The sequence below is a fragment of the Apus apus genome, chromosome 2 (genome assembly GCF_020740795.1).
Source record: "Apus apus isolate bApuApu2 chromosome 2, bApuApu2.pri.cur, whole genome shotgun sequence".
Lineage (NCBI taxonomy): Eukaryota > Metazoa > Chordata > Aves > Apodiformes > Apodidae > Apus > Apus apus.
The window spans coordinates 78,409,672-78,433,573 of NC_067283.1; the positions used below are offsets into that span (position 1 = coordinate 78,409,672).

The 23,902-nt window shown below is 37.0% G+C and overlaps 1 protein-coding gene across 4 annotated transcripts in view; it reads left to right on the forward strand.

The window, feature by feature from the left end:
* Positions 1 to 23,902, forward strand: part of LOC127380455 (cadherin-18) — a 265,704-nt gene that overhangs the window by 216,562 nt on the left and 25,240 nt on the right. For all 4 annotated transcript variants that reach the window (XM_051609377.1, XM_051609379.1, XM_051609380.1 and 1 more), the window contains exons 10-11: positions 10,630 to 10,766; positions 19,876 to 19,997. In XM_051609377.1, the coding sequence (XP_051465337.1) occupies positions 10,630 to 10,766; positions 19,876 to 19,997 (259 nt within the window). The remainder of the gene's footprint in view (positions 1 to 10,629; positions 10,767 to 19,875; positions 19,998 to 23,902) is intronic.

Here is a 23,902-nt window from a genome sequence, read left to right on the forward strand (position 1 = left end):
ATTATTATTCTATTGAAATATGTAAAGCAAAAATATTAAAATAAACAATATAAAAAAGAAAGATATTGAAAATCCATTATGTATTAATTTTAAAGATTTGTTGAGTTATTTGAAAAAAATATATTTACTTTAAAAATTGTGTTCTAAATCAACGAAACATCCTGAATTGTAGTTAATTTACAGGAATTACTGCCTTGTTGAAATATTTATGAGACATTAAACCCCCTTCTTTGCACTGTGTCAAGTAGTTTTCTTCAGTATCAAAATCTTTTTCGCTTGAAAATATCAGGGTTAAGCCATGTCTTGTAATAATATAGAATCATAGAATGGTTTGTGTTTGAATGGACCTTAAAAATCACCTAGTTCCAGCACCCTTGCCATCGGCAGGGACACCTCCCACTAGAAAAGGTTCCTCAAAGCCTCTGCCAATCTGGCCTGGAACATTTCCAGGGATGAGGTATCCACAACGTCCCTGGGCAATCAATTCCAGTGTCTCACCACTCTCATAATAAAGTTCTTCCTGGTGTCTAACCTAAATCTCCCCTCTTTCAGTTTAAAGCCATTACCCCTTGTCCTGTTAATACGTACCCTGGTAAAAAGTCCCTCCCCAGCTTTCCTGTAGGCCCCCTTCAGGTCCTGGAAGGTGCTATAAGGTCTCTGTGAAGGCTTCTCTTCTCCGGGCTGAACAACTCCAGCTCTCTCAGCCTGTCTTCATAGGAGAGGTGCTCCAGCTCTCTGATCATCTAGATGGCCTTCCTCTGGACTTGTTGCAACAGGTCCATGTCCTTCCTGTTTTAGAGACTCCAGAACTGAACACAGTACTCCTGGGTGAGTCTCATGAAAGCAGAACAGAGGGAGAGAATCACCTCTCTTGAACTACTGGCCATGCTTCTTGTTATGCAGCCCAGGATACAGCTGGCTCTCTGGGATGCAAGCGCACATTGATGGCTCATATTGAGCTTCTCATCAACCAGCACCCCAAAGTCCTTTTCCTCAGGACTGTTCTCAATCAATTCTCTGGTCAGAGTACAGTCTCAGCCCTGATTCTCACTTCTCACTTTTCTAATGACACAATGTATCATACATGTATATAGTAATGAGTACAAAAAGGTGCTTTTCTACACCATACCTGGTATGTAGAAGCTGTAAGGAATTGAAAGTTGCCTTACCCATTTGATGTAAATTGACAACTTTTTCTTTCAGATGGAATACTGAAAAATGAATGAGTCAGAAGTACATATGATTACAACAATTAATGTGATGTATGATTTTTTTCTTTAATTCCTGCATCAGGAAACTTATTCTAACTTTTGCTGCATTGTTAGTAAATCATAAACATAGGCTTAATATTTTCTGGCATCAAACACTAGAAAATAATGTTGATTTTCAATAAGTGGTATTTTAAGAGAAATGCTCAAATGTAGACTAAAGAAAATACTTACGGTGTTTCACATATTCCTATTATTTTTTTGAGAACCTTAAAGACATAACATGTTATGGAGAATTTTGGTTATTGTTGTGGTTTGGGCTAACACGGCAGCAAAGAACCAGCCATGTGGCTGCTCACTCAACTCCCTCATGGCCCCACTCACCTGCATGCACGGGGAAGGGAGAACAAAGGTCAACTAGAAGTTCATGAGTCAAGACAAAGGACAAGGAGGGTTCTTCACCGATTAAGATCACAGGCAAAACAGACTCAACTTGGGGAAAAAAAATAATTTAATTTCACACTAATCAAATGCACACAGGGCACAGACAACACAAAGGGCAGCACTTACATATGTTACTCCCCCCCCCCTTCTTCCTAGGCTGATTTGTTACTGATTTCTCTACCTCCTTTCGCCTAGTGCCACAGGGGTCAGGGGATGGGGTTTAGAGTAAATATTCAGTCTGGTGTTCCTTACTACTCCTTCCTCCTTAGTCCTCCCTTGCTTCCCCACGGGGTTCCTGCCATGGGAGAGAGTCCTTCACAAACCTCTCCTTCATGAGTCCTTCCCACAAGGTCAGGAGCAAACTGCTGCAGTGTGGGCTTCCCACACAGTCACGGGCTGCTTTGGGAACAGTCACCTCTCCTGCCACGGGGTCTTCTACAGCTGAATAATTCAAGTCCTCTGGTAAAAAATCTAAATTCACCCCTCCTGGCATCTTCAGGGAGTGTTCCACCACATCATTCTGTGAATGCAGGGGGCAGCCTGCCATCTTGTGATAGCTTGCAGGGAAGCTTCTGCTAGGCCACCTTCTTCCCCTTCTTCCTCACCGGCCACGGGCACTGCTCTGCCTCTCCAGCTCTTTTTGCTTGCTCTACTAACGTCTTACTTCATTTCTTTTGTGTGTTAATCACAGAGGCACATCTATTGTCCCTCTCTAATGGCTCCTTGGCTCACTGGTTTGGGAGCTGGGGGAGCATCTCAGCTTCTTACCAGAGCCACCTATAGTGCCCCTCCCCCACTACCAAAAATCCCACCAAACCAAACCAGCACAGTTATAGACTCTTTTTTAATTAAAAATTAATATTTAATAGAGGTGGAATAAAATCTGAGCTTTTCATTCAAACTCAGTCTCTCAAATTTTGGTCATACAGTGTCAGCATAGTAAGTGAAGGGATGAGAGAGCTGTGTGAGGGGATCGAGGAGGGCATTGAAAATGAAAACTGTATTTTTAAATATCTTTTTTCCTGTTTTCTGAAATCAGTACTGGTTTCTATGCCATACCCCCCTTCTGTAAGTAGGGAGAAGGTGTAAGATTGATCCCCTGCTGGAGAATATAAAAACCTCTTCACCTAGTTTGATTTGTCTTGCTTGCTCTTTGAATTTCTTATAACTGAAATAAGGTCATTTTGCTTTCTGCTATCCTGTGCACAGGAAGCTTTGTTATTTATACGTAGGGCAGCTTGCTGAGATGAATGCTGTTGTGCATTGACCATTGCTCTGTCATGTGCGTGATGGCTGAACATCCACCCTGGATCCTGCTAACCCTGCACTTTTGGAAGCAAAAGGAGACATCTGTCCTCCACTCTCCTCAGACCTACAAAACATGGCACTGTTATAACCCTGTGATCAACACCTACAGAGACACATTAATATGTTCCCAGGGCATGTGAATGGCTCACAGTTACTTAGCAGAGAGAAGCAGTGTTGTGCTTCTCCATCTCATCTTCATTTTTTTGCTCTCTATTCCTCAAGTATTATTCTTGTCCTAGATGGTCAGTAAATAAAAAACAGGAAAAGAACACCATATTTTGAATGGCTGAGTCTCTGTCTTCACAGGGAGGAACCATTTTAAACCATTTCTTTATAGTGTTAAGGTGGGAGATATGTTGCTTATTTTTTCCTTTAGGCCATTTTTGATTCTTGTCAAGCTGTTTAAGAACTCCCATCAACAAAAATGTCTGTCTCTCTGTGCAGGAACTGGTAAGCTATTCTGACAGCTGTTCAGTTTAGGAAGCATCCAGCTCAGGATGGTGGTCAAAATCTCACAGCAATTGGAACCACCTCCATCCCTCACTTAGAGCTGTGAAAGAAAGAACTGACAGATCATCTTTATATAGTGACTCGATGCCTGGACATCATCATTATGGTTCTATAATTTTTACAATGGCTTCAGAATGCCTCTAGTATTTAAAATTCTTCTAGGGTTTTAGGAGTCAGCTTTAATATCTTAATATCTCTGTGGTGTAGTCTTCTGGTAAGGCCGTTCAAGTCCAATAGATAGGCATAAATATATCAATCTTGGTTTTATTTGTTGTAGCCTTTAGTATGAGGAGAAAAAAATACAATATGCAATTAGAATACCATAATTTAGCTGGTAAACCTTTTAAGAACAAAAAGTGATTCTCATCTAACACAGACTGCACTTTATGTCTTAGCAGCATTGGAATCTAAGAGTTAATCTCTCTGAATAAAAAGCAACTTCAATATAGCCTTTCTGCCATCAAAAACTCCACTTGAAATGGGTTTGGACAGTTGTAATCCTCTGAAGAGATTCATAAAGACAGGAAAAGGAAACAAACCTCTATCTTACTTTGACTTCTGAATTATGTCTGTAAGGGCGTGGGCTGTTTTTAGTCTATACATTTACTGGCAGAATTAGCCAGAAAAGAGGATCAGTGGTTAATGCATGCAGGCAGAAATTGTCAGCTAGAAAATACAGGAGTAGAGGAATGGCTCATTTCCTCCAAATGACCAGTGTTCTGAATTTCCAGTGTCTGAGGCAAGTGGCGTGTTAGCAGTGTTTGTGGGATAGGAATGGAAACAGGAAGCCAACTTCTGCATAAAATGCAAATCAGTAGTGGCTGTCTCTCAGAGGCTTTGCTGGGAGGCAGCACTTCACTGCTTACAATTCCCCTGCACTTCCTGGGATCTGACACCTCACATCTCCAGGACTAAGAGAGAGAAGGTTGCCCCTTCTGATCAGCTGAGATTTTTGTATGAGAGATTTTTGTATGAGATTTTGTATGAGCCAGGAGTCCCATATGGGATACAACAAGGTACTGCTTATCAGCTGATGGATGTCAGCTGGCAGTCAGCACCAGAGCTGACTCAGTAGGTTCCTGTCAGTGCTCTAAGAGGTACAGTATTTTCTCTAAGTTATGCTTTATATTCCTGTTTAGGAAAAAAAAAGTAGTGCTAAGCAGAGAGATCACTTTCTCTAAGCTTTCTTCAAAAGTATTTCATTTCCATAGCTGGAAAGTTCTCAGTAGTAATCTGCTGAGGAGTTCTGGAATATCTAATATCTCCATAACCTGTCAGACGTACTGTAAAGAGAAAAACAGTTGTCTACTGTTGTGTCAGCTGATTTCTGACTCACACTTCACAATTGCTTTCCTCTTCTAGAGAAGTTTGTTTGAACTACAGGGAAATAGATTGGTCCTGAAAGGGAGTGCAAGACAGTCATGGCGACAGAATGTCTCCCTACTGCTTCATTTGAGTTCAAGAGGATGCCGTTGGTTCTCAGAGTGCAGCTGTCAGGAGGCAGAGAGGAGATGAAAGGCATGCACCAGAGTTATGTGCCACAATATGCCATTTCTTGTTGCTCTGCAGTTCGCCAAACACAGAGAGTTGCAGTTGATTAATTCTCTCACTGTTTTTCCTGGTATATCTCCCTCCCTGTGTAATCATTGCACTTTTTTTTTTTTTCTTTTAATAATGTATTTTTTAAATAAATAAATATCTCTATACTTTGAGCATCTCTTTCTTAGAAAAAAAAAATTCTTGGCATAAATTTTCAACTAAAGAGGTTTCCATATAATGGCATTTGATTTCTAATTGATATGCAGATGTTGGAATTAGTTTGGCAGAGGATATAGATCCTCTCCCCGTGGCCTTTTTAAAGTGCCTCTTTGTAACAAGTTTCACAAGAACTGACTGTTAACCTATGTTTCAATAAAAAAAACCAAAGAAGTACTGTGACCTGTTAATCCACATCTGACTGAAACATGACTTTGGAAGTTCATTGGAAATAATAGGCTTGTAGCCAGGATTGAAATTAGTTAAAAACTCAAAACTATACAAAACTCAAACTCAAAGCTCTTCCTTAAAACATATTAACTGGAGAAAGACATACTGGCATACTGGAATAGTAATAAACTATGCTACTTGTCTGTCAAGTGACAAACTGATGTTAATATTAACTTGAGTGAAAAATTTAGGGATAGTGATTCTGAAATGCTTATAGGTTTATTCTTCAGAAGCCCTCCTAAAAGGTTGGAAACTCATTAATGTTCCTGAAGTCCTTTAGCATATGTTATTTAGGCACTGTCTATGTTATTAGAGCCTGACTGCTTTATTACTGCAAACTGAAATATGTATCTAGAGTATCCTTTTGCAAAAAAATACTATCTTGCATGTATATTTCACTTTATTTCCTAATTAATGCAAATGCTTTTAGTTTCCAAAAAAAATTGGTGGGAATGCCTATTGCCCCTGAACCACTTCTTCACTAAAAGACTGGAAGTGAGAAATGAAGTCACAGGAGCCAGGGAGCTGCTTTGATCAGAAATAGGAGTAATGGTGTCAATGGAAGCTGGGAATGCCCTTCAATTGAATGACTTCACCTAATAAAAAGGTGGCACATGTTGCATTTCCTAGTGGTAGCAGGACTAAGTTTTGGTATTTATTTTCCTTCAGATTCTCCTCAGATACTGTGACTAATAAGTTCTCTATATTAATGATCCTTTTAAATGTAGTTTATTTAAGACTGGTTTCTGTTGCTGGTTTGACGTGAACTGTTTATGGAGAGCTGTTTTTCTAGGCATGTCTTGTTATTAACTCTCTTTATTAACATGTGCCATGCAGCTCAGATGTGCTGATTTAATTGTTAAAAGTATACTAATTCACAGAGCCTTGTCATGAGTAAATATCTGTAAAGCAATATCTGCAATGAATATTGTAAATTCATTTTAAAGTAAGTGCATTCTAAATAAGAAGAGTCAACTGAATTAAGGTGAAAATTTAGTTTTGAAGTAACATTTTGAAATTCAAAACTTGCAGTATAGGTTTTTTCAGTCTAGAAAAAATATTGAAAAGCATTTACTCAGTAGAGGTGGAGGGAAGAATAGGAGGGGAAGCATGTGACTATTTTTGTTGCCACTATTATCTAGCTGAAAGTATTTTTTTTTACTGGATTAAATAAATTGAGAAGCCTAAGAAAAGGATCATTGGCTCTGGAGTATGGTGCATTTATGGATATGCATGCTCTTTATTCTCAACATGTAGATAAGTCAGTGGCTAGTATTTATAAAGGCCTAAAATATCACACAATGTATAAATGTTACTAAATTTGTTCTAAATGTTTTCTTACATGTGACAAAAATGAGTGGCTATACTAAGGAAGTTTCTTTTACAAAATGTATTAGAGCATTTAGGAGCAGTGCTTTAGATTTGCATTCCTAATTCTTCTGCTGTGTGAGAATATCTGTTTTACTGAGACATTCATGAAGGTTGGAAACTGCAGCAATGCAAGTGGTGGCTTTAGATTTGATGTACATAGCAATCTTAAGGAACAATCTGGACTAAGGGAAGAGAACTGAACATTATCATAATGGGAAAGCTTAAGAAAGGGCCACTTTTATTATTTATGATCGAGTAAAATTCTGACAACCTGTGAATGCTTCAGTATGTCTTTAACTGTATGCAAAAGTTAGCACATGAAGGGGAAGTTCTACTGTGAATAAATGAAAACATTTTCATTAATGTAGTATCACTGGAAGTGGAAGTATTAGTACAATAAGTTACCTCAGGATCACCTTATTTACATTAATTATTTAGAAAATACAAATAAAATTATTCATCCAATACTGAGTTCTCAAAACTGATAACATATAGTTTCTATAGCATACATATAAATCACCATTTTAGAAAAAGGTGCTCATATAAAAAAAATAAGACCATGTTTTACTGAATGTCTATGAAAAAGAAGTATTAGGTAGTCAGAATTCCTAACAGCATCAAACCAAGTTTTCTACACAAGCTTCATATTTGGGACAGGTATTTGTTGGTTTTTGTTCTATACTAGAGGTAGAGGTAATGATTCATTATGTCACACACACAAAAGCAGCTGAGTTTTCTTACTGCTTTAAGTTTTTTTCTCATCTAAGCCCAATTTGAAATCCTGTCTGGTTTTAAGCTTCTCTCTACAAATATGAAATATCCCTATTTTTATGGTTCTGTGGTTAGCACAATACTGATTCACAGAGTAGACACTGTGCCCGATGTTGATAATAAATAAACAATGTCCACGGTAATAAATGTCTGCAGGGACAAGACTCTTGAGTTATACGGTGAAACTTTCTCCCCCCTCCCCCTAATAATTCTTTTCATTTTCAGGAGAACCAAAGAAAAACAAGGCTTTAGTAGGAGAGAAGGAATTAGTTTTCTCATTGTATACCTGATTGTAAGCTCTACAAGTAAAGGGTCTTGCTAATGTCTCCAAGAAAATTGAGGGACGATTATGCTTCCAGTGCTTCCTTCATCAGCATACAAGTCTATCATGTAAAAGATATTTGTGTACATGTGTTCTGTCCATCTTGCCCAACACAACCAAGTGTTCATTGTTTCTGCCTTGCTAGTAGTATAGCCAAATGTTTCAACTGTTTGTCATAGCTCAGGTTCCTATGCTGCTACACATAAGGCATGAGTCGAGAGGAGATTTCTCCATCTGAAGCATGGTTCATCTGTTTGATATTCAAATCTCAACACAACCCTGTGGCAAGCATGGCAGCTTTACAGAATTTTATAATTTGATTCCACTCTGTCTCTAAAGGTTTTGTAACTAGTAAAAGGTAAGGCTAGCTGCACCTCTAGAAAATACAACTTCTCCACTGATATTGGCACAATCTTTCAAAATATTTCTATGACAAATAAAGACTTGGAGAACCTGAAAATCTGTGCTTCATGGAAGACTGACATCTGCAGAGACTCTGGAAAAAAGTTGTTGTTCTGAAATTGAAAATCAAATACTGATTCCCAAATAAAGAGGTATGGATAGCCTGGACCAATACTGACACATAAAATAATGACAATAGGATAGTTGTGTCATCCCTTTTTTTTGTTGGCTTTGTGATGGGCGCTCAGAGGATTCCAGTATTCCTCAAAACCAACATAAATTTTCTTGGATAGGTGTAATATCCAGCATGACATGAGCAGTGACTGATGAATAGAGGTCAAGAGTTTGCTTTTAATTCATCTTCTGAGTTTACTGAACACTGACAAGCCCACCGACTTTTCGAAGCACATCTGCAATGCCCACTGTGATTCAGCAATTAGAAATTAATCAATTTTTTTTTTTGGTTCACTTTCTGGCAACATCATTTGTTTTGCTTTTTTCAATCCAATTTGGGACACATGGACTAAATAATATCCTCTCAAAAAAATATTTCCTGACTTAAATTGTTAAAAATGTTTGCCCCATCCCCTACACAATTGACTTCTTGCTTGTCTTCTTTCAATATGGAGACAGTTTGAGCCTGTTGCCTGTTTGAAGCAACTTCAGCTGCAATTTTGCACATCCAAAGTGTCTTTATTGAGCACTTCTGGATTATATTAGAATGAAGTATTCTCAGGTGTTAGTTGTTAATGTCATTCTGACTATATTTCAGATACAGACATCATTCAGACAGCAAGTTCAATCCTTATGCCAGAGGAGCATAACATGGGTGGGGACGGAGGTTTGCCGTCTCTCCAGCAGCTCCCACAGTCATACGGGAGCTGTTTCACTCTTCACAATGTTGAAAAGAAAGATGGAGAGCAGATGAGAAGGAAAGATTTTGTAAGCTAGGTTTGGCTGTTTTGATTTCCAGTGTCTGACCTACAGTTTGTTAATTGCTGAAAATACTGGAAGCATGAAAATAAAATCTTGACTTCCGAGTCATAATAGCATATTGTAAGGCAGATGTAAAATACTTCTTGCACGTGCAAGAGTTGGATTCAGGTTCTCTTCAACAAGCAAGATTTAACCTAAATCATCAAGTCCTAGCCATCTTTTCCCTGTCCTTTGACCAAATACGTTGACTCACTCAAATTGCTGCCTTCTTTTCTCGTGTTTTATTTCCATTGCTTTATCACGGATTGTATCTTAATGTAATACATCATTCAATTAAATGTTTGCTTGTTTGTTGTTTGTTTTTTTTCATAAGTATTCAAAATAAGTACATTGTGAGATAAATAAAACTCTGGTTATTTTTAACTTTTTTTTTGCGCTTGGCAGCCTTTATATGCACCACTCTTTTTATTAACTGGCAATTACACTTTTTGGTGATGTAGAAATAAGAACAATTGAATAGGACAAATGAATAATTTTAACCTATATATAACATCCATGTATCAAAAACTTCACTAATGAAAGCAGGGCTGACAAATTATCAGGAAAAACAATTTTGTTATAGAAAAGACTTAGAAGCTTTTTCCTTATTTTTTTCATCAAGTCTGAAGTCAGTGAAGAAAACTTGACAGGGGTCTGTAATTACTTAATTTGTAGGCTGCTGTTTTAAATTATTGTGGCTTTGAGAAAAAATGTCTGGTCGATCTCTTTTTTGTGTTCCCTTCCTCTGCTTCCATTACCCACTTCAAGGTTTTTACTTTCTCTGCTCAGAAGCCAAGGGAATTAAGCAGGGGTGCTTAGTTCTGCTTCTAGAGTGGTGTCAATTGCAGCTCTTGGAATCAGCCCTTTCTGCTACTAGTCTCGGTAATGATTATGTTCAAAATGGTTTATGTCATCATGTCATGAACTTCGTGTCAGAGAGACATGCTTCAAAACAGGTACTAGGACTGAGAACATAGGTTTGCAGTGACAAGTAAATAAGAAAAGAATTGTATATTAATGTTTTCTTTTCTGCCTTTCTATTTTATGATTTTTTAGTCAAAACATCTCTGTATCTTACCTTTGACAGGATTATATCCTGCTTTGTAAAATCAGTGTTTCACAGTCAAACCCTTGTGTATCAAAAGAAATGTAACATTATGAAATAAATGAAATATAGTGTTACTTTGGGTGTCTCCATAACATAGTATTTGTGGGTTTTTTTAATTCTATTGTTTTAAAAGCTTGAAAGGAATATTCTTATGTACCTTTTGTTTATTTTGGATTATACATACTAGAATGTGTATACCTTTTTTTTTATTTATTTCTTCATAGATATTTCATTGATCATAACACAGAAGAAGATGCGTATTTTGCCATTGATGCTAGTACTGGGACCATTAAGACTGCCAAGATCTTTGACAGAGAGGAGACACCTTGGTACAACATCACAGTGGCTGCTTCTGAGATAGGTAAATAATAAAAATTAATATTAAAAAAAATAGAAAGGAAAATAATATTTTTATATATTTTAAGAAGCATTATCTTAGGAAGTTAAGTTCTTTTTAATACCATGGATTCTTTAACCAGTTTTGATAAAGGAGAATTTTCTCTGTCTTTACAAATTCCCTAATTCCACAGAACAATAAACAAAACCCAAAATGTCTATGTGATTCCACCTATGTAAATTTACTGTGGTTTTCTGTATATGAGAAGGCTGCCAGTTTACTATTGATAGGCAAATTGCCAGGTTAAGATACAATAAATACTTGCCTGTGCATTTGAAAGGTCTTGAAGTCTGATGAATTTCCATTGCCTTTTCTTCTGTGGAAGGAATGCTCATGTAACCATCAGTGGTTTTTTTTCCATTAACACAGATGCTTCCTAAAGCACAACAGAGTTCATTGCCATGAAAGTGGCTGGGACAATCCTTTTTAACATGCACTGTTCTTAAACAGCAACATACAATAAGCAGTAGTGTGATTTTGGTGTCCAGGGCACATGACTGAAGATGTAATTTTGATTGTTTCACTAGTGCTTCCTGAAAACTCTTTGTGGTATTAGAGAATAAGAAAAATGATGAAGTAGTACTACATAATACATTGAAGGATCTAGAGACTATGTAGGGGGAAGGACTACAAATTGATAGTAATAGGATTTAAAAATATGTTTCACGTAGATTATTCACATTTCATTAGCATGTTTGAATTCTTTGAAAAAGCTTATAAAAGAGTATTTGAAAGAGGATGGAGATACAATTTGCTTAACTCTATTAAAGCTTTTTGACAAAGTCTTTGTTAAGAGTAGTGGAAATACAGTAATAGAGAGCAAGTTCACAAAGTTTTATAACAAATTAAAGACTGATTTAGAGGAAAGAAATAGTCATAGTGAATGGTTGTTCCTCTGGGAGTGGAAAAAGTTAGGGCTGAGCTATTTTAAGGACTGGTGTAGGATCTATCAATTAGAATTCTTTGTAATGATAGCACACAATAATAGGATGTGATTCAGATTCACAAAAAACCCTCCCTAGCTGCTAAGTATTAAGGAGGATTTAAAGAATATAATGTAAGAGCAAGACAGATTGAAGTCTGGGCTAGATAAATGAATGCTGAAGTGGGTTGGAAACTCTCTTAAAGGCAGGCTCAACAGGTTGTGGTCAGCAGTCCAAAGTGCAGCCGGTCACTAGGGGAGTACCCCCGGAGCCTGATACTGGATGCAATACTATTTAATCTCTTCATTAATGTCCTGGTTGATGTGACAGAATGCACTCTCAGACAGTTTGCAAATGACACAGCTGGAAAGCTGCCCAGCAGAAAAAGACTTGAAAGTACTGGTTGACAGCTAGCTTAACATGAGCCAGCAGTGTGCCCATGTGGCCAAGAAGGCCAAAAGCATCCTGGCCTGCATCGGGAATAGCATGGCCAGCTGGAGTAGAGAGGTGATCATGCCCCTGATCTAGGCACTGATGAGGCCGCACCTCTAGTGCTGTGCTCAGTTCTGGGTCCCTGACTACAAGAAAGACATTTAGGTGCTAGAGCGTGTCCAGAGAACTAGCAAGCTGGTGAAGGGTTAGAGAACAAGTCCTATGAAGAGATGCTGAGGGATCTGGGATTGTTTAGTTTGGAGAAGAGGAGGCTGAGGGAAGACCTCATTGCTCTCCACAGCTACCTGAAAGAAGGTTGTAGTGTGGTGGGTGTTGGCCTCTTCTCCCAAGTGGATAACAATAGGACTGGGGAAAATGGCCTGAAATTGTGCCAGGGAGGTTTAGTCTACATATTAGGAAGAATTTCTTTACTGAAAGAGTCGTTAGGCACTAAAACAGGCTGCCCAGGGAGGTATTGGAGTCACCATCTCTGGAGGTATTCAAGAAACATGTAGATGTGGCACTTCAGACCTTGCTCTAGTGGACATGGTGGGTTTTTTGTGGGTTAAGTGTTGTCAGTTTTTTGGGGTGTGTGATTGTGGGGCTATTTTTTATTGTTTTTTGTTCAGGTGGGTTGTGTTGTTCCCTTTCCCCCCACGCTGGGTGTACCATTGGTGATCTTAGAGGTCTTTTCTAACCATGATGATTCTGTGATTCTGTCGTGCTGCCATCCAGAGGCATCTTGACAGACTGGAGAAATGGGTGAACAGGAGCCTTGTGAATGTCAGTGATAGGAAATGCAGAGTCCAACACTTGGAGAGGTGTAATCCCATGCACCAGTACACAGGTAGGCCAACTAGATGGAGAGTAGCTTTGCAAAAAAGGATGTGGACATCCTGGTGGGTGCAAGTTGAACATGAGCCAGAAATGTGCCCTTATGGCAAAGAAGGCCAACTGTATTTCTGCACTGCATGAGAAGGAGTGCTGCCAGCAGGTCGAGGGTGGTGATCCTTCCCCACTACACAGCACTGGTGAGGCCACGCATGGAGTGCTGGGTCCAGATGTGGGCTCGCCAGTGCAAGACAGACATGATGCAGCTGGACTACGTCCAGTGAAAAGGCATGAAATCTTCAAGAACTGGATTATTTGTTATACATGGAGTGGCAGAAAGAGCTGGGTCTGTTCTGCCGGGAAATGAGTAGGCTCAGAAGAGCTTATCAATGTGTTTACATATCTGATAGTGGGGCTAAAGGAGAGAAGCAAAGATCACAGACTCACAGAATTACCTTGGTTGGAAAAGACCTTTAAGATCATCAAGTCCAACCTTTACCTTAACACTGACAAGTCCTTAACTAAGCCATGTCCCTATGTACTATGTCTATACAACTCTTAAGTAGCCCCAGGGATGGTGACTCCACCACTGCCCTGGGCAGCTTATTGCAGTGCCTGATAACCCCTTCAGTGAAGAAATTCTTCCTACCATCCAATCTAAACCTCCCCTGGCTCATCTTGAGGCCATTTCCTCTTATCACTTCTAACTTCATTGAAAAGACCAATCCCCACCTCTTTGCAACCTCCTTTCAGGTAGTTGTAGAGAGCCATGAGGTCTCCCCTCAGCCTCCCTCACTCTAGGCTAAACAACCCCAGCTCCATCTGCCGCTCCTCATAAGACATATCCTTCAAACCCTTCATCAGTTTTGTTGCGCTTCTTTGGACAATATCTAGTAGCTCAAAGAAGAGGAAAGACTCATGATGAGGAAAAAAAAAAATAATGAGGAAAGTGGTACCTAGTGAAATAACATGAGGCAATGTGCAGAAATTGAAATACAGAAAATTCCATTTATTTTACAAAAAGTAAAATCAGAAGACAAAAGTAGATGTTTATTTCTGGTTATTTTGAATCACATGAGAACAACATATGCAATGCCTGAAGCAAGTGAGTCTATAGAGTAATAGCTTCCTGACAGATAGCATTGAAAGAATTAGAAAACAAGGAGAATTAATTACATTTTATTTTCTCATTTCTTTCTATAATCAAAAATAATCTAATGCCTCGTATCAAACAATTAAATTTTATACAAAGAAAGCCTTTTCAAGATCTAAAAGAAAACAACTCAGAAAAAAGTGCTGTTACAGTGTTATAATCTCTGTATCTGGTGGAGAGCAGGATGATTGTATAATATTAGTGAGATTGTTGCTGGCTTTGTGTCATACTTTTTCCTTGAAGTGAATTTTTCCTTGCACTAAACATAACATTTCCTCATATGTATTTGCAGTCTATATTTTTTTTATCCAAATCTAATATTTTTTAACAATACAGAGTGTACTTAAATGATGAAATACACTTTTTTTTTTTTTTTTTTAACAACAGTACAGGAAAATTTTGTCTTACATATTGTTTTGCTACATATATGATTATCACTCACATTTATTCTTAATCTTTGACCTCACTTGCATTCTGCCTGCTAGCTCAGTTTCAGAAAGTTTTGATACTGGTAACAATTAGTTTATTTTTTCCAAGGAAGATTCTGCCACAAAAATATTTCCCAAAATGTGGACCAGATTAAAGCAGACTGTAAAAACTACATGGTCTGATTGTTAAGACTATTTTGCTCATAGAGTAGTGACAAACTGGGTATCTGATATCTTCTTAATGGTGGGAGCTAAACACAATGCTGGTACCCTATCCAAAATTTCCAGTGATACAGTTTATTTTCAGCCTTGGCAAGTTGCCTACTGATGGACCATAAAATCACAATAATATGATTTGTATCAGAATCTGTGGTTCTTTTAAAATTATTTATCAGTGCAATAAGGAAAACCTATACAAAACAGTTTAACAAAAAAGCAACAGTTGTCAAATGGCAGCTAGTTCTCCATCCTGCACAAGAAGTGAAAATTCAAATTCCAAGTTGATGCTTAATTCACTGTTTATCTTGGTTTAGTCATTGGCTTCTAGGAATGATGAATTTTCTTCTCCTCACTTTCTTTGGGGAAAGATACGATGAAGATATTCCTACCCTGTCATCTGAAGATGATGTAGGGTATGGCTCTTCTGGGCTGCAAGGGTGGGTCCCCAAAGAAGATACAGTCTTTAGGATGTGACATTTCCCTGTTCAGGGCTTTATGAATCAGTCAGTACCTGAATCTCAAACCACACATTTCTGGCCACAGGACCAGTATATTTTGTGGTTCCCAGATCTGTTTAGAAGGTGAGCACCAGTGTTTTCTATGAGCTGCAGAATTTTTCTTACATTAAGGCAAAGGGAGTTGCCAGCTTGAGAGCGCTATATGTTTTAAGTCTGCTGCAGTGCTATTATTACTACTATCGATCCTGTTACTACTACTGTTACAACTACTAGCATGATCCAAGAGATACTATGAGTGCCCTTCAGGTTTGTGTCCATCAGTGAAAAGTCAGATTTTGCTGTAAGAAAAATGAGAACATTTTCTAGCCATCTTCAGGTAACAGTATTTAGAAGTACATGCTATCTTAAAAAAACAGGATAGAACATTACTAGATTCTGCATACTTCTCTTCTTGACAGAATATCTAGTTAATCACATATACACTATCCTGAATTAAACACAGTATTTTCTGAATATTAATGCTCTTGCTTACATACTAGACTTTCTTTCATCACTTTAGTTCTGTTTTTTGTAGTACATTTTATTCTTCCTAGATCTGCATTTAGTCTTCTAATGCACCAGAACTAGTAATTACTAAAGAAGTGTGGTAACTGCTTTCTACTTCTCTTTTTAAAAGTACTGGAATAGATAGCTGGTTGAACTTCTGTCCTTGTTTTGCTGGGATAGAATTATAAAATCAATTTTCTGTTCAGGGAAGCTGCAATTTTTGAGAAAACTGCAGCACCCAATTCTGTGAGAACAAAGTTGTTAAAGCACTTAGTTGCAGTTTATTTTCAGACATGGTACGTGGTTTTCCACGGTGATAAAGGTTGTCAGCAGTTTTGAGCTAGCCAGCTGCTAGTGCTAGCAGGAGTGAACTGACAGCAGCTGACCCAACTTGGCCAACAGTTGTTTGGAATATCATAAGCATCACTCTCAATATAAATTGTGAAGTTTGCTGGAGACAGGACTCTTCCTCAAAGGCCGCTGTCCCCACAGGCTCTTGTCCATTGTTCTGCTCCTGAGGCCTACTTTCCTGTTTGCTGTGATCATTGCGCTCTCACCGGAGCTGTGGTGCTCACAGTGTTTGGCATTCAGCATTCACAGCTCATGACCACTATATGGGCTGAGTATAACTTTGGTGTTCATAGTAGTATTGAGAATAATAGTTGCTCTTTATTATTATTTTAATAAATCTGGAAACCCTTCTTCTTCCTGATTCCCGTTCTCAGGTGAAGGGTTCATTGGGTAATAGAACAACTGCTCAAACATAGACAACATCCTAAGTGTTGGCTTGCCTCATAGAGTCTTGAAAAGGTGTCAAAATGAGAAAAAAAAAGTTCTTATTGTACTGATTAAGATCAATATTTAATATTGATGATTCAAAAGGATAGATATTAATTCTAATCCACATGAAGATACACGAAGATTTTTGTTCTAGATCATGAAACATAAAATTACTTGATTTGTTTGTAAAATCCTTCACCCTTTTAAATAGGCTGTCTCTGAGTTAAACTATTCACTCAGCTTTCAAAATAATAACTGTTTAACTATACCAGTCTAACTTAAAAAAAAAAAAAAATAATAAAAAATGTCATTTAGGCAGAATTTCTTTTCATAAAACCCATGGGAATTTTCTTAATAACAAGAGGAAGATTCAGATAGCAGTAGCTGTATTAAAAAGCTTTCTTATTAAATAAGCGTTTTAAAGTTTGACCACAGAAATTAACAGAAGATTCAAGAATTGAGACTGGCTGTGGACAGGGACTTCACAGAGAAGTTGCTGATGAAGGGGCTGATACTTAATGAAATTGATTCACTTTACAGATATTTAGTATTCTGGCAGAAGAACTATTTATTCTGGGAAAAGTCTCAAGCATAAGAAAGTGAGTACGTAACATAGGTGAGTCAGAGCAATATTTCTGCTTCAGTTATCCCTCAAACAGCAGGCATTCACTTTGAAAAATCTGCTCTTGAGGCATAATGTTAATAGGACATGTTATGCATCTGGCAATTTTATAATTCACAGGCCTGAAATATATGTCAATACTGATTATCTTAAAACTGGAAACTTGCCAAACTGCTGCTGCAAATGTAAGTATAATTAACAAAAAGGTACTACTAAAAGGACCAGTTATTAGAGTGGTTTGGATATTGTACGGGAGTTGTACACCTGAAAATTTTTAAGTTTTTTTTATTTTATAAAAAAACCAAAGAAACCAAACCTAAAATAACCCAAACAAATACATTTATAAGGTCCCTTTTAATTCATTCTCATTCTCTCATACTATTATAAACTGTGGTATCATCTTGTATGCACAATGTTTATACTATATAGTATAAACAATCTAACAAACTTAGACTGTTTCGGTAAGTGGTGTTAATGCTAACAATCCCATGGGATAACTGCTTCCAGAAAGATATTCATAGTACTTTGTGCATTAAGAGCTTTTTTTAACTGTTAAGGTATTTATGAGTTCTTTGTACTGCAAAGCAGCTGTGGAACAAATAAAGGTAAACTCTCTGACTCTCTATGAAACCTCTGTGAAAATAATGCAAATTCAACAGACTAGAGTAAGACTGCACTGGGTAGCAGTGACAGACACAAGGGGACAAGATGTGGCAAAACGGTCTGATATACTGTACTGAAACATATGTATTTACCATTTTTGTGCCACAGATTGAACTAAAAAGTTTTATTTTCCTTCCTCAGTAACCATTCCAAATACACCAAACCTACAGAACAGGTCTTCTCTATCTCTGGTACCCTCTGCACTGTGCTCTTCCTGCTTATTTTACTGCTTTCCTCTTACATGAAATATACCTCCTTACGCCTTTGAAGATGGCCCTGCTTTGAGCTGAGGACTGAACTAGTGACCTCCAGAAGTCTCTTTCAACTAAAATATTTCAGTGATTCTATGATTATCTTAAAATGACAGCTGGTTTTGCCTGCTGGCAAGAGCTTCTTTGAGATTTCTCTAGTATTAAAATAATCTATTCCTGCACTGTAGTTAGTGAATCCACTCCCAAATGGATTTGTTAGTCCTTAACCCTTTACTGCCTTCTGTATCCTTTCTGTGCTTTTGTGTGCTCTCTCTTTGTCTGCTTTAAAACAACTTTCTACTTCACAAATGTTACAAACTATGTGCAAGACCCTCCTGAACAAGGCCTCAAGAATAAAACTCCTTTGAGTCACAGATCATCTCTAGATCATCTGATGCTTGATACCATGTTTTGTAATTGCAATTACAGGATTTTTGTAATTGGATTGTCTGATGACATTGACAGAGGAAGTTACCTAAGTTAGTAAACTATATTTCAGTGATCAATAAGACATATTCAGTCTCCACTTCTTGTGCTATTCTCCACAATCTCATGACCTACATCCAAAGAAAAAAACAAGCATCTTTTTGTGTTAATAGTCATACCCCACATGGTCTCCTGGAGACATTCTCAAGTATTCTTTCATTGGGAAGCTGGTGGCTTTTAATCCACATATGTGTCTAATAAATTTTTATTTTTTTTTCATAATACTAAGAAGAAGCTATTAAAAGTCTGACAAATCTAAGGCATTTTTTTAAATTACCAGTTTTGTCAGAAATATGGTGTGGATTAAGATCAAAATCACCAAGGCAAATGAGATTAAGACTACATGCACTTTTAAAATGACAATCTGTAAGAACCCATTCTTCCATCTTGTGATTGAAAGATTGACTTTTCTGGCTTCTACTGATAGTTTCGTTTACTGGTAGAATTAAAATGACATTTATAATCTAACTAAGTGATACTTATACAGATTTCAAATATGTATTTTGGTTATAAAAAGTTTTAATATATAATTCTTTCAATAACATAATTTTGTCTTAGTACGTAGTAGTAAGAACAAAGAAATTAAACAAAATTGTGTTTTTTTCCATTTCATCATGGAAAGTGTATTCTCATTGAAAGAATTCTGGTTTTTGTGCTTCTTGAGGGTGAGCTCTCATGCAAGTATAAATCATAGCCTAAGACAAGGTTATTTAAACACTGTTTTCTTACTAGTATGTCACTGTTAAAGCAAGACTCATAAACTACTTAGTGTGATAGCATAGTAACTTGTGGTGAATCCAAACACTAGACTGGAAAAAGTTTATATGTGCCTATATATAATTATTTTGTTATTATTTTGGTATTTTATTTCACAAACTCTTTAGAGGACTGAGGAAAAGAAGATGTTTATTATTTTCCATATTAGGTTTTCTTCAATACTGTGGTGACACTTACATTCATGACAAAGCAATTGACAACTTCTTATACAGTGTGATGGTATATGATAGCTGCAACAGTTTTCTCCCACTTTAGTTCCAGATTAACCTACATTTTAATTGATGTAACAGCGACTTAAGACTCATACTATACTTTCTACTTTTTTTATTGTTTCTCAAAACACTTTATGATGCACAGCAAACAACATATTTTAGTATCTTTCTACCTAAATGTCTGCCTGTAGTTCTAATTCAGTTATTGTGTTAAGAAACTATGTTTAAATTGAGGATGTCACAGAATATAGAATATTTCAAAAGGTTTAATAGTCTCCTGTATATTTTGCAGACGATCCTGGGCAAGTGAGCCACGTTCCAGTTGGTGTTAGAATTCTGGACGTCAATGACAACCCTCCAGAGCTTGCCAGAGAGTATGATGTAGTCGTCTGTGAGGATGCAAAGCCTGGTCAGGTAACTCTCACATTTATCTTTCTCCCAGTGCGAAAGAAGAATTACCTTATTTGTTAATACCACATATGTAAGAATTTTGATTCAGGGAACACATGTCATAATTATTTTTTATTTCATTTTTGAATGTCACATTTGATTCAACTTTTACAATGTATTAGGCTAAGAGAGAAGATTTGGGAATTTGTTCAATATATCGTTCTTCTTGCTGAAAAAAAATATCCAAACTATCTTCAGTGAAGATAAGCAGAACTTTAATCTTGCCAGATAAGTGATGAAATTTGACAAGACACTATCCCAAACAAAATAGATGATGCAGATTTGACATCTCTCATCTAAGTGTCACACGGTACTCAATATTTCAAATGGAGCTCAGTGAAACGGCTGGTTAACATGGCTACCATGCTCACTTTTTGCATGTGGATTGCCCTCTTCTGTGCAGTGTCATAATGGAAGATGTTGAATGTATTTTTCACAGCTATGAGAATGGGGAGGGTTAGAACTGAGACTGAATAGAAGAATCACCTTCCAGCCACTGTTCCTGTGATTTATGCACTTCATTGCAGTCCACGGTTTGACAGCTTTGCCAAGTACCTTTGCTTTTTTGCATAGATTCAGCTTTTACCCATCACGCTATACTGATTTTGCATTATTACACAGGTTGTAAGTTGCAACTGTGAACTCACATCTTTCCTGAGGAATATATTACTAGTACTAACACTTTTCTCATAAAATCTTTAAAAGTAGTGTACATAAACACATAGTGGCACATTTCTGTTTTTAACTCTGACTATAAAAATGCTGTACTTCATTAGAATATAGGCTGAACAAAGTTATCTTGATACTAACCGTGGCCAAAAGCTGACACATAAAGAGCAGTATAAGAAAATCGCAAGTGTGTACAATACTTACCCCAAATACTTCCTTGGTCTCAGATAATTTGCAGATCATTTCTGATCCTGGTGTGGTTTCTGTGTTTTTAATAATCCTTTAATAAGCATCTCATCTGAATCTGTCTAGCTTTTCCTACAACAAGCATACACGTGTGATATCTGCTATTTTGTGCAGCAAGGAATTTTATAATTTAATTGCATGTTTCAGGAAGAAGTACCACCTTCTTTTTTTTTTTTTTTTACTTTTTTTTAAAAAAACCACAACTTCCCATGCTGTCTTCAATTGCTATTTACCAGTTCTTGTGTTGGAAGAGAGACAGAGAGAGAAGTTGATCCCTATTTATTATCTCTGTGCCATTCACAAATCTCTAGCACATTGCCCCTCAGCCGTCTCTTATCCAGACTGAAGAGTCGTACTTTACTTGGACAGGCCGTGATAAAGCCCTTCTAGACTTTTGATCATTCATCTTGTCCTCCTTTCTCCAATTCCTCTCTATTCACCTTGAGATGGGGAATCAAGATTCAAGATGCAGGTATGCAGTGGTTAATAATTCTATGAAGCATAGTTCATGCTTCATAGTATATGATGATCTCTGCTTTGTTCTTTATTCCTTTCCTAGCAATTTCTATCAGTGGCTTTGCTTTTTAATGACTAGTAAGCACTGAATGCAAAAAAACTGCCTGCCATAACGATATAATTAGAAATAATGGTATGGTCAGCTCAGAGATCATCATCATGTATGTGAAGTTAAAAATCTAGGTATATGTATAATAAATTTCACCTGTCTTTGTATTGCCAAGCTACTGAGTACTGGAAAGCCGTTAGTGTCAGCCCATCCTCTTTTCTTCCTTGAACAACTCAGTATCATAAATAGATTTGGTGTATTGCTTATTCATACTCTTTATAAAGCATTTATTATTACACTGACCAACAAGTGGTCCAGCATAAATCTCTATGGAACGGGAAATCTCTGTGACTTTCTTTCTTTGTAGAATAGGCAATTTACAGAAGAGACCCCATTTCCTTTCTTTTGAGCAATTTATGCAAGGACCTTTCATCTCCTCTCATGGCTGCATAGTTTTCTTCAGTGCTGTTACTGAGACACCTCATTGAAAGCATTTTAAAATCTAAGTAGGTTTCTCTATCAACTGAATATCTCTTTTTAACATTCTTAATTAAGTAAAAATAATGTTCTGAAAACCTCAGAGTCAAATATAGAAGACTTAGAACTTGCAAAAGTCTAATTTTAGAAAAAAGATAAATTCCCTTAACCACTAGTTGCAATTGCTTTCAAGATATCCTGATTTTTTTAATTGTGTAATTTAACAATAATTGTGAAATATTTGTTATACTTAATATTTGTTTTATTTGATAGTTATTATATTTAATAATAAGCTAAAGTATGAAATTAAACTAGCTTAGAGATGCTCTCTTTGCCAGGGATGTTGTTGGAGGTGAGCATCTAATGTTTCTTGTTAGAAAATATTTAATTCTCCAATAATAACTTTGTATATGGAAATTTATGAGAGACCTGTCAAAGATAAAATAAATATTACTATAAGGATCAAATAAGTTTTGCTATAATGGACTTCGTTCCTGATTTAGGTCAATGCTGTATTTCTCTCTTAGTTATTATTGCAAGTGTGAATGACTCCTGACCTCTGTAGCATTGCAGTATAATACCCAAGATTAATGCTACCATGAAATTTTAGGAGGAGTAGCTGAGGGAACTGGGTTTTTTTCAGCCTGGAGAAAAGGAGACTGAGAGGAGACCTTATCACTCTCTACTGCAAAGGAGGGTGTTGGCCTCTTGTTTCAAGCAACAAGTCACGGAATAAGAGGAAATGGTCTCAAGTTGTGCCAGGGGAGGCTTAGATTGGGTATTACGAAAAAATTATTCAGGAATTAGGAAAAAAATGTCAGGCATTAGAACAGGCTGTCAAAGTAAGTCACCATTCCTGGATGTATTTTAATGACTGGTAGATATGGTGCTTAGGGAAGTGGTTTAGTGGTAGATTGGCAGTGTGCCAGGTTAATGGTTGGTCTTGATGACTTTAAAGGTCTTTTCCAACAGATATAATTCTATGGTTCTGTGAAGGAGTCTACACGCAGTAGTTTAATATGAAGGGCTGCATAAGCATGCTGTTGTATTCATAACCTGACTGGCCTGCATTATGCACGTGGTGTATACTATCTACATGGCATGAAAAGGCATCGGAAAGATTGTGTTACTACTGCAATGAAAAAAAACAACAAAACAACAAAACAAATCACAAACCACAAAAGTACACAGTTCTTACTCAGAAGATATTACTGTCTACTTAAAGAAAATTACAGTGTTCAACAAATAGTAAGGAGGGACAAATAAACAGTGATTACAAAACATCTGTTCCATATGCTAAGAAGTGTGTCCAGCCTGATGATTTTGAGTCACTGAAAAGGCAGTATTTACTCTGAGTTCTCCGTCATCTTGCAGTAATGTTTCATAAGATTTATCACTAAAGAACAAATTTTGTGAGGTGCTACCAGGCACCTCTGCTTGACTAGTAGTTTGAAGATGGGCTTCAGCCCAGCATTGTCCTGTAAGAATCCTTATTTCATCCATCAGCACATGTATTTGGAATGTATTATGTCCAAGACACGCTAACTAATAGGTTGTCATTGGAAGACACTGTGTTTATTTTTTTATTTTCAGAATAGGCATCTATGGAGAGACATCACAATATCATTGAATTTCATGACCTCTGTCTCCTGCTTCTTTTTCCCTCCACACCCTGATTTATTTACTTCAAGGAAAAAAAAAAAAAAAAGTGAATTAAACTTAAAGGGCTTATATACTTAAATGAACCCCCCTAAGGCATCTTCAACAGAAAATACTTGTGCAAAGATGCTAATTTCCACACTGAAGTGATAACTTCACTCCATTAGCTGTCACCTTATTGAGAAGATAAACTAAGTATCTCCAACAGCTTCCAGGTGAAGCTTGCTAGATATTACTTATTAAAGTAGATAAG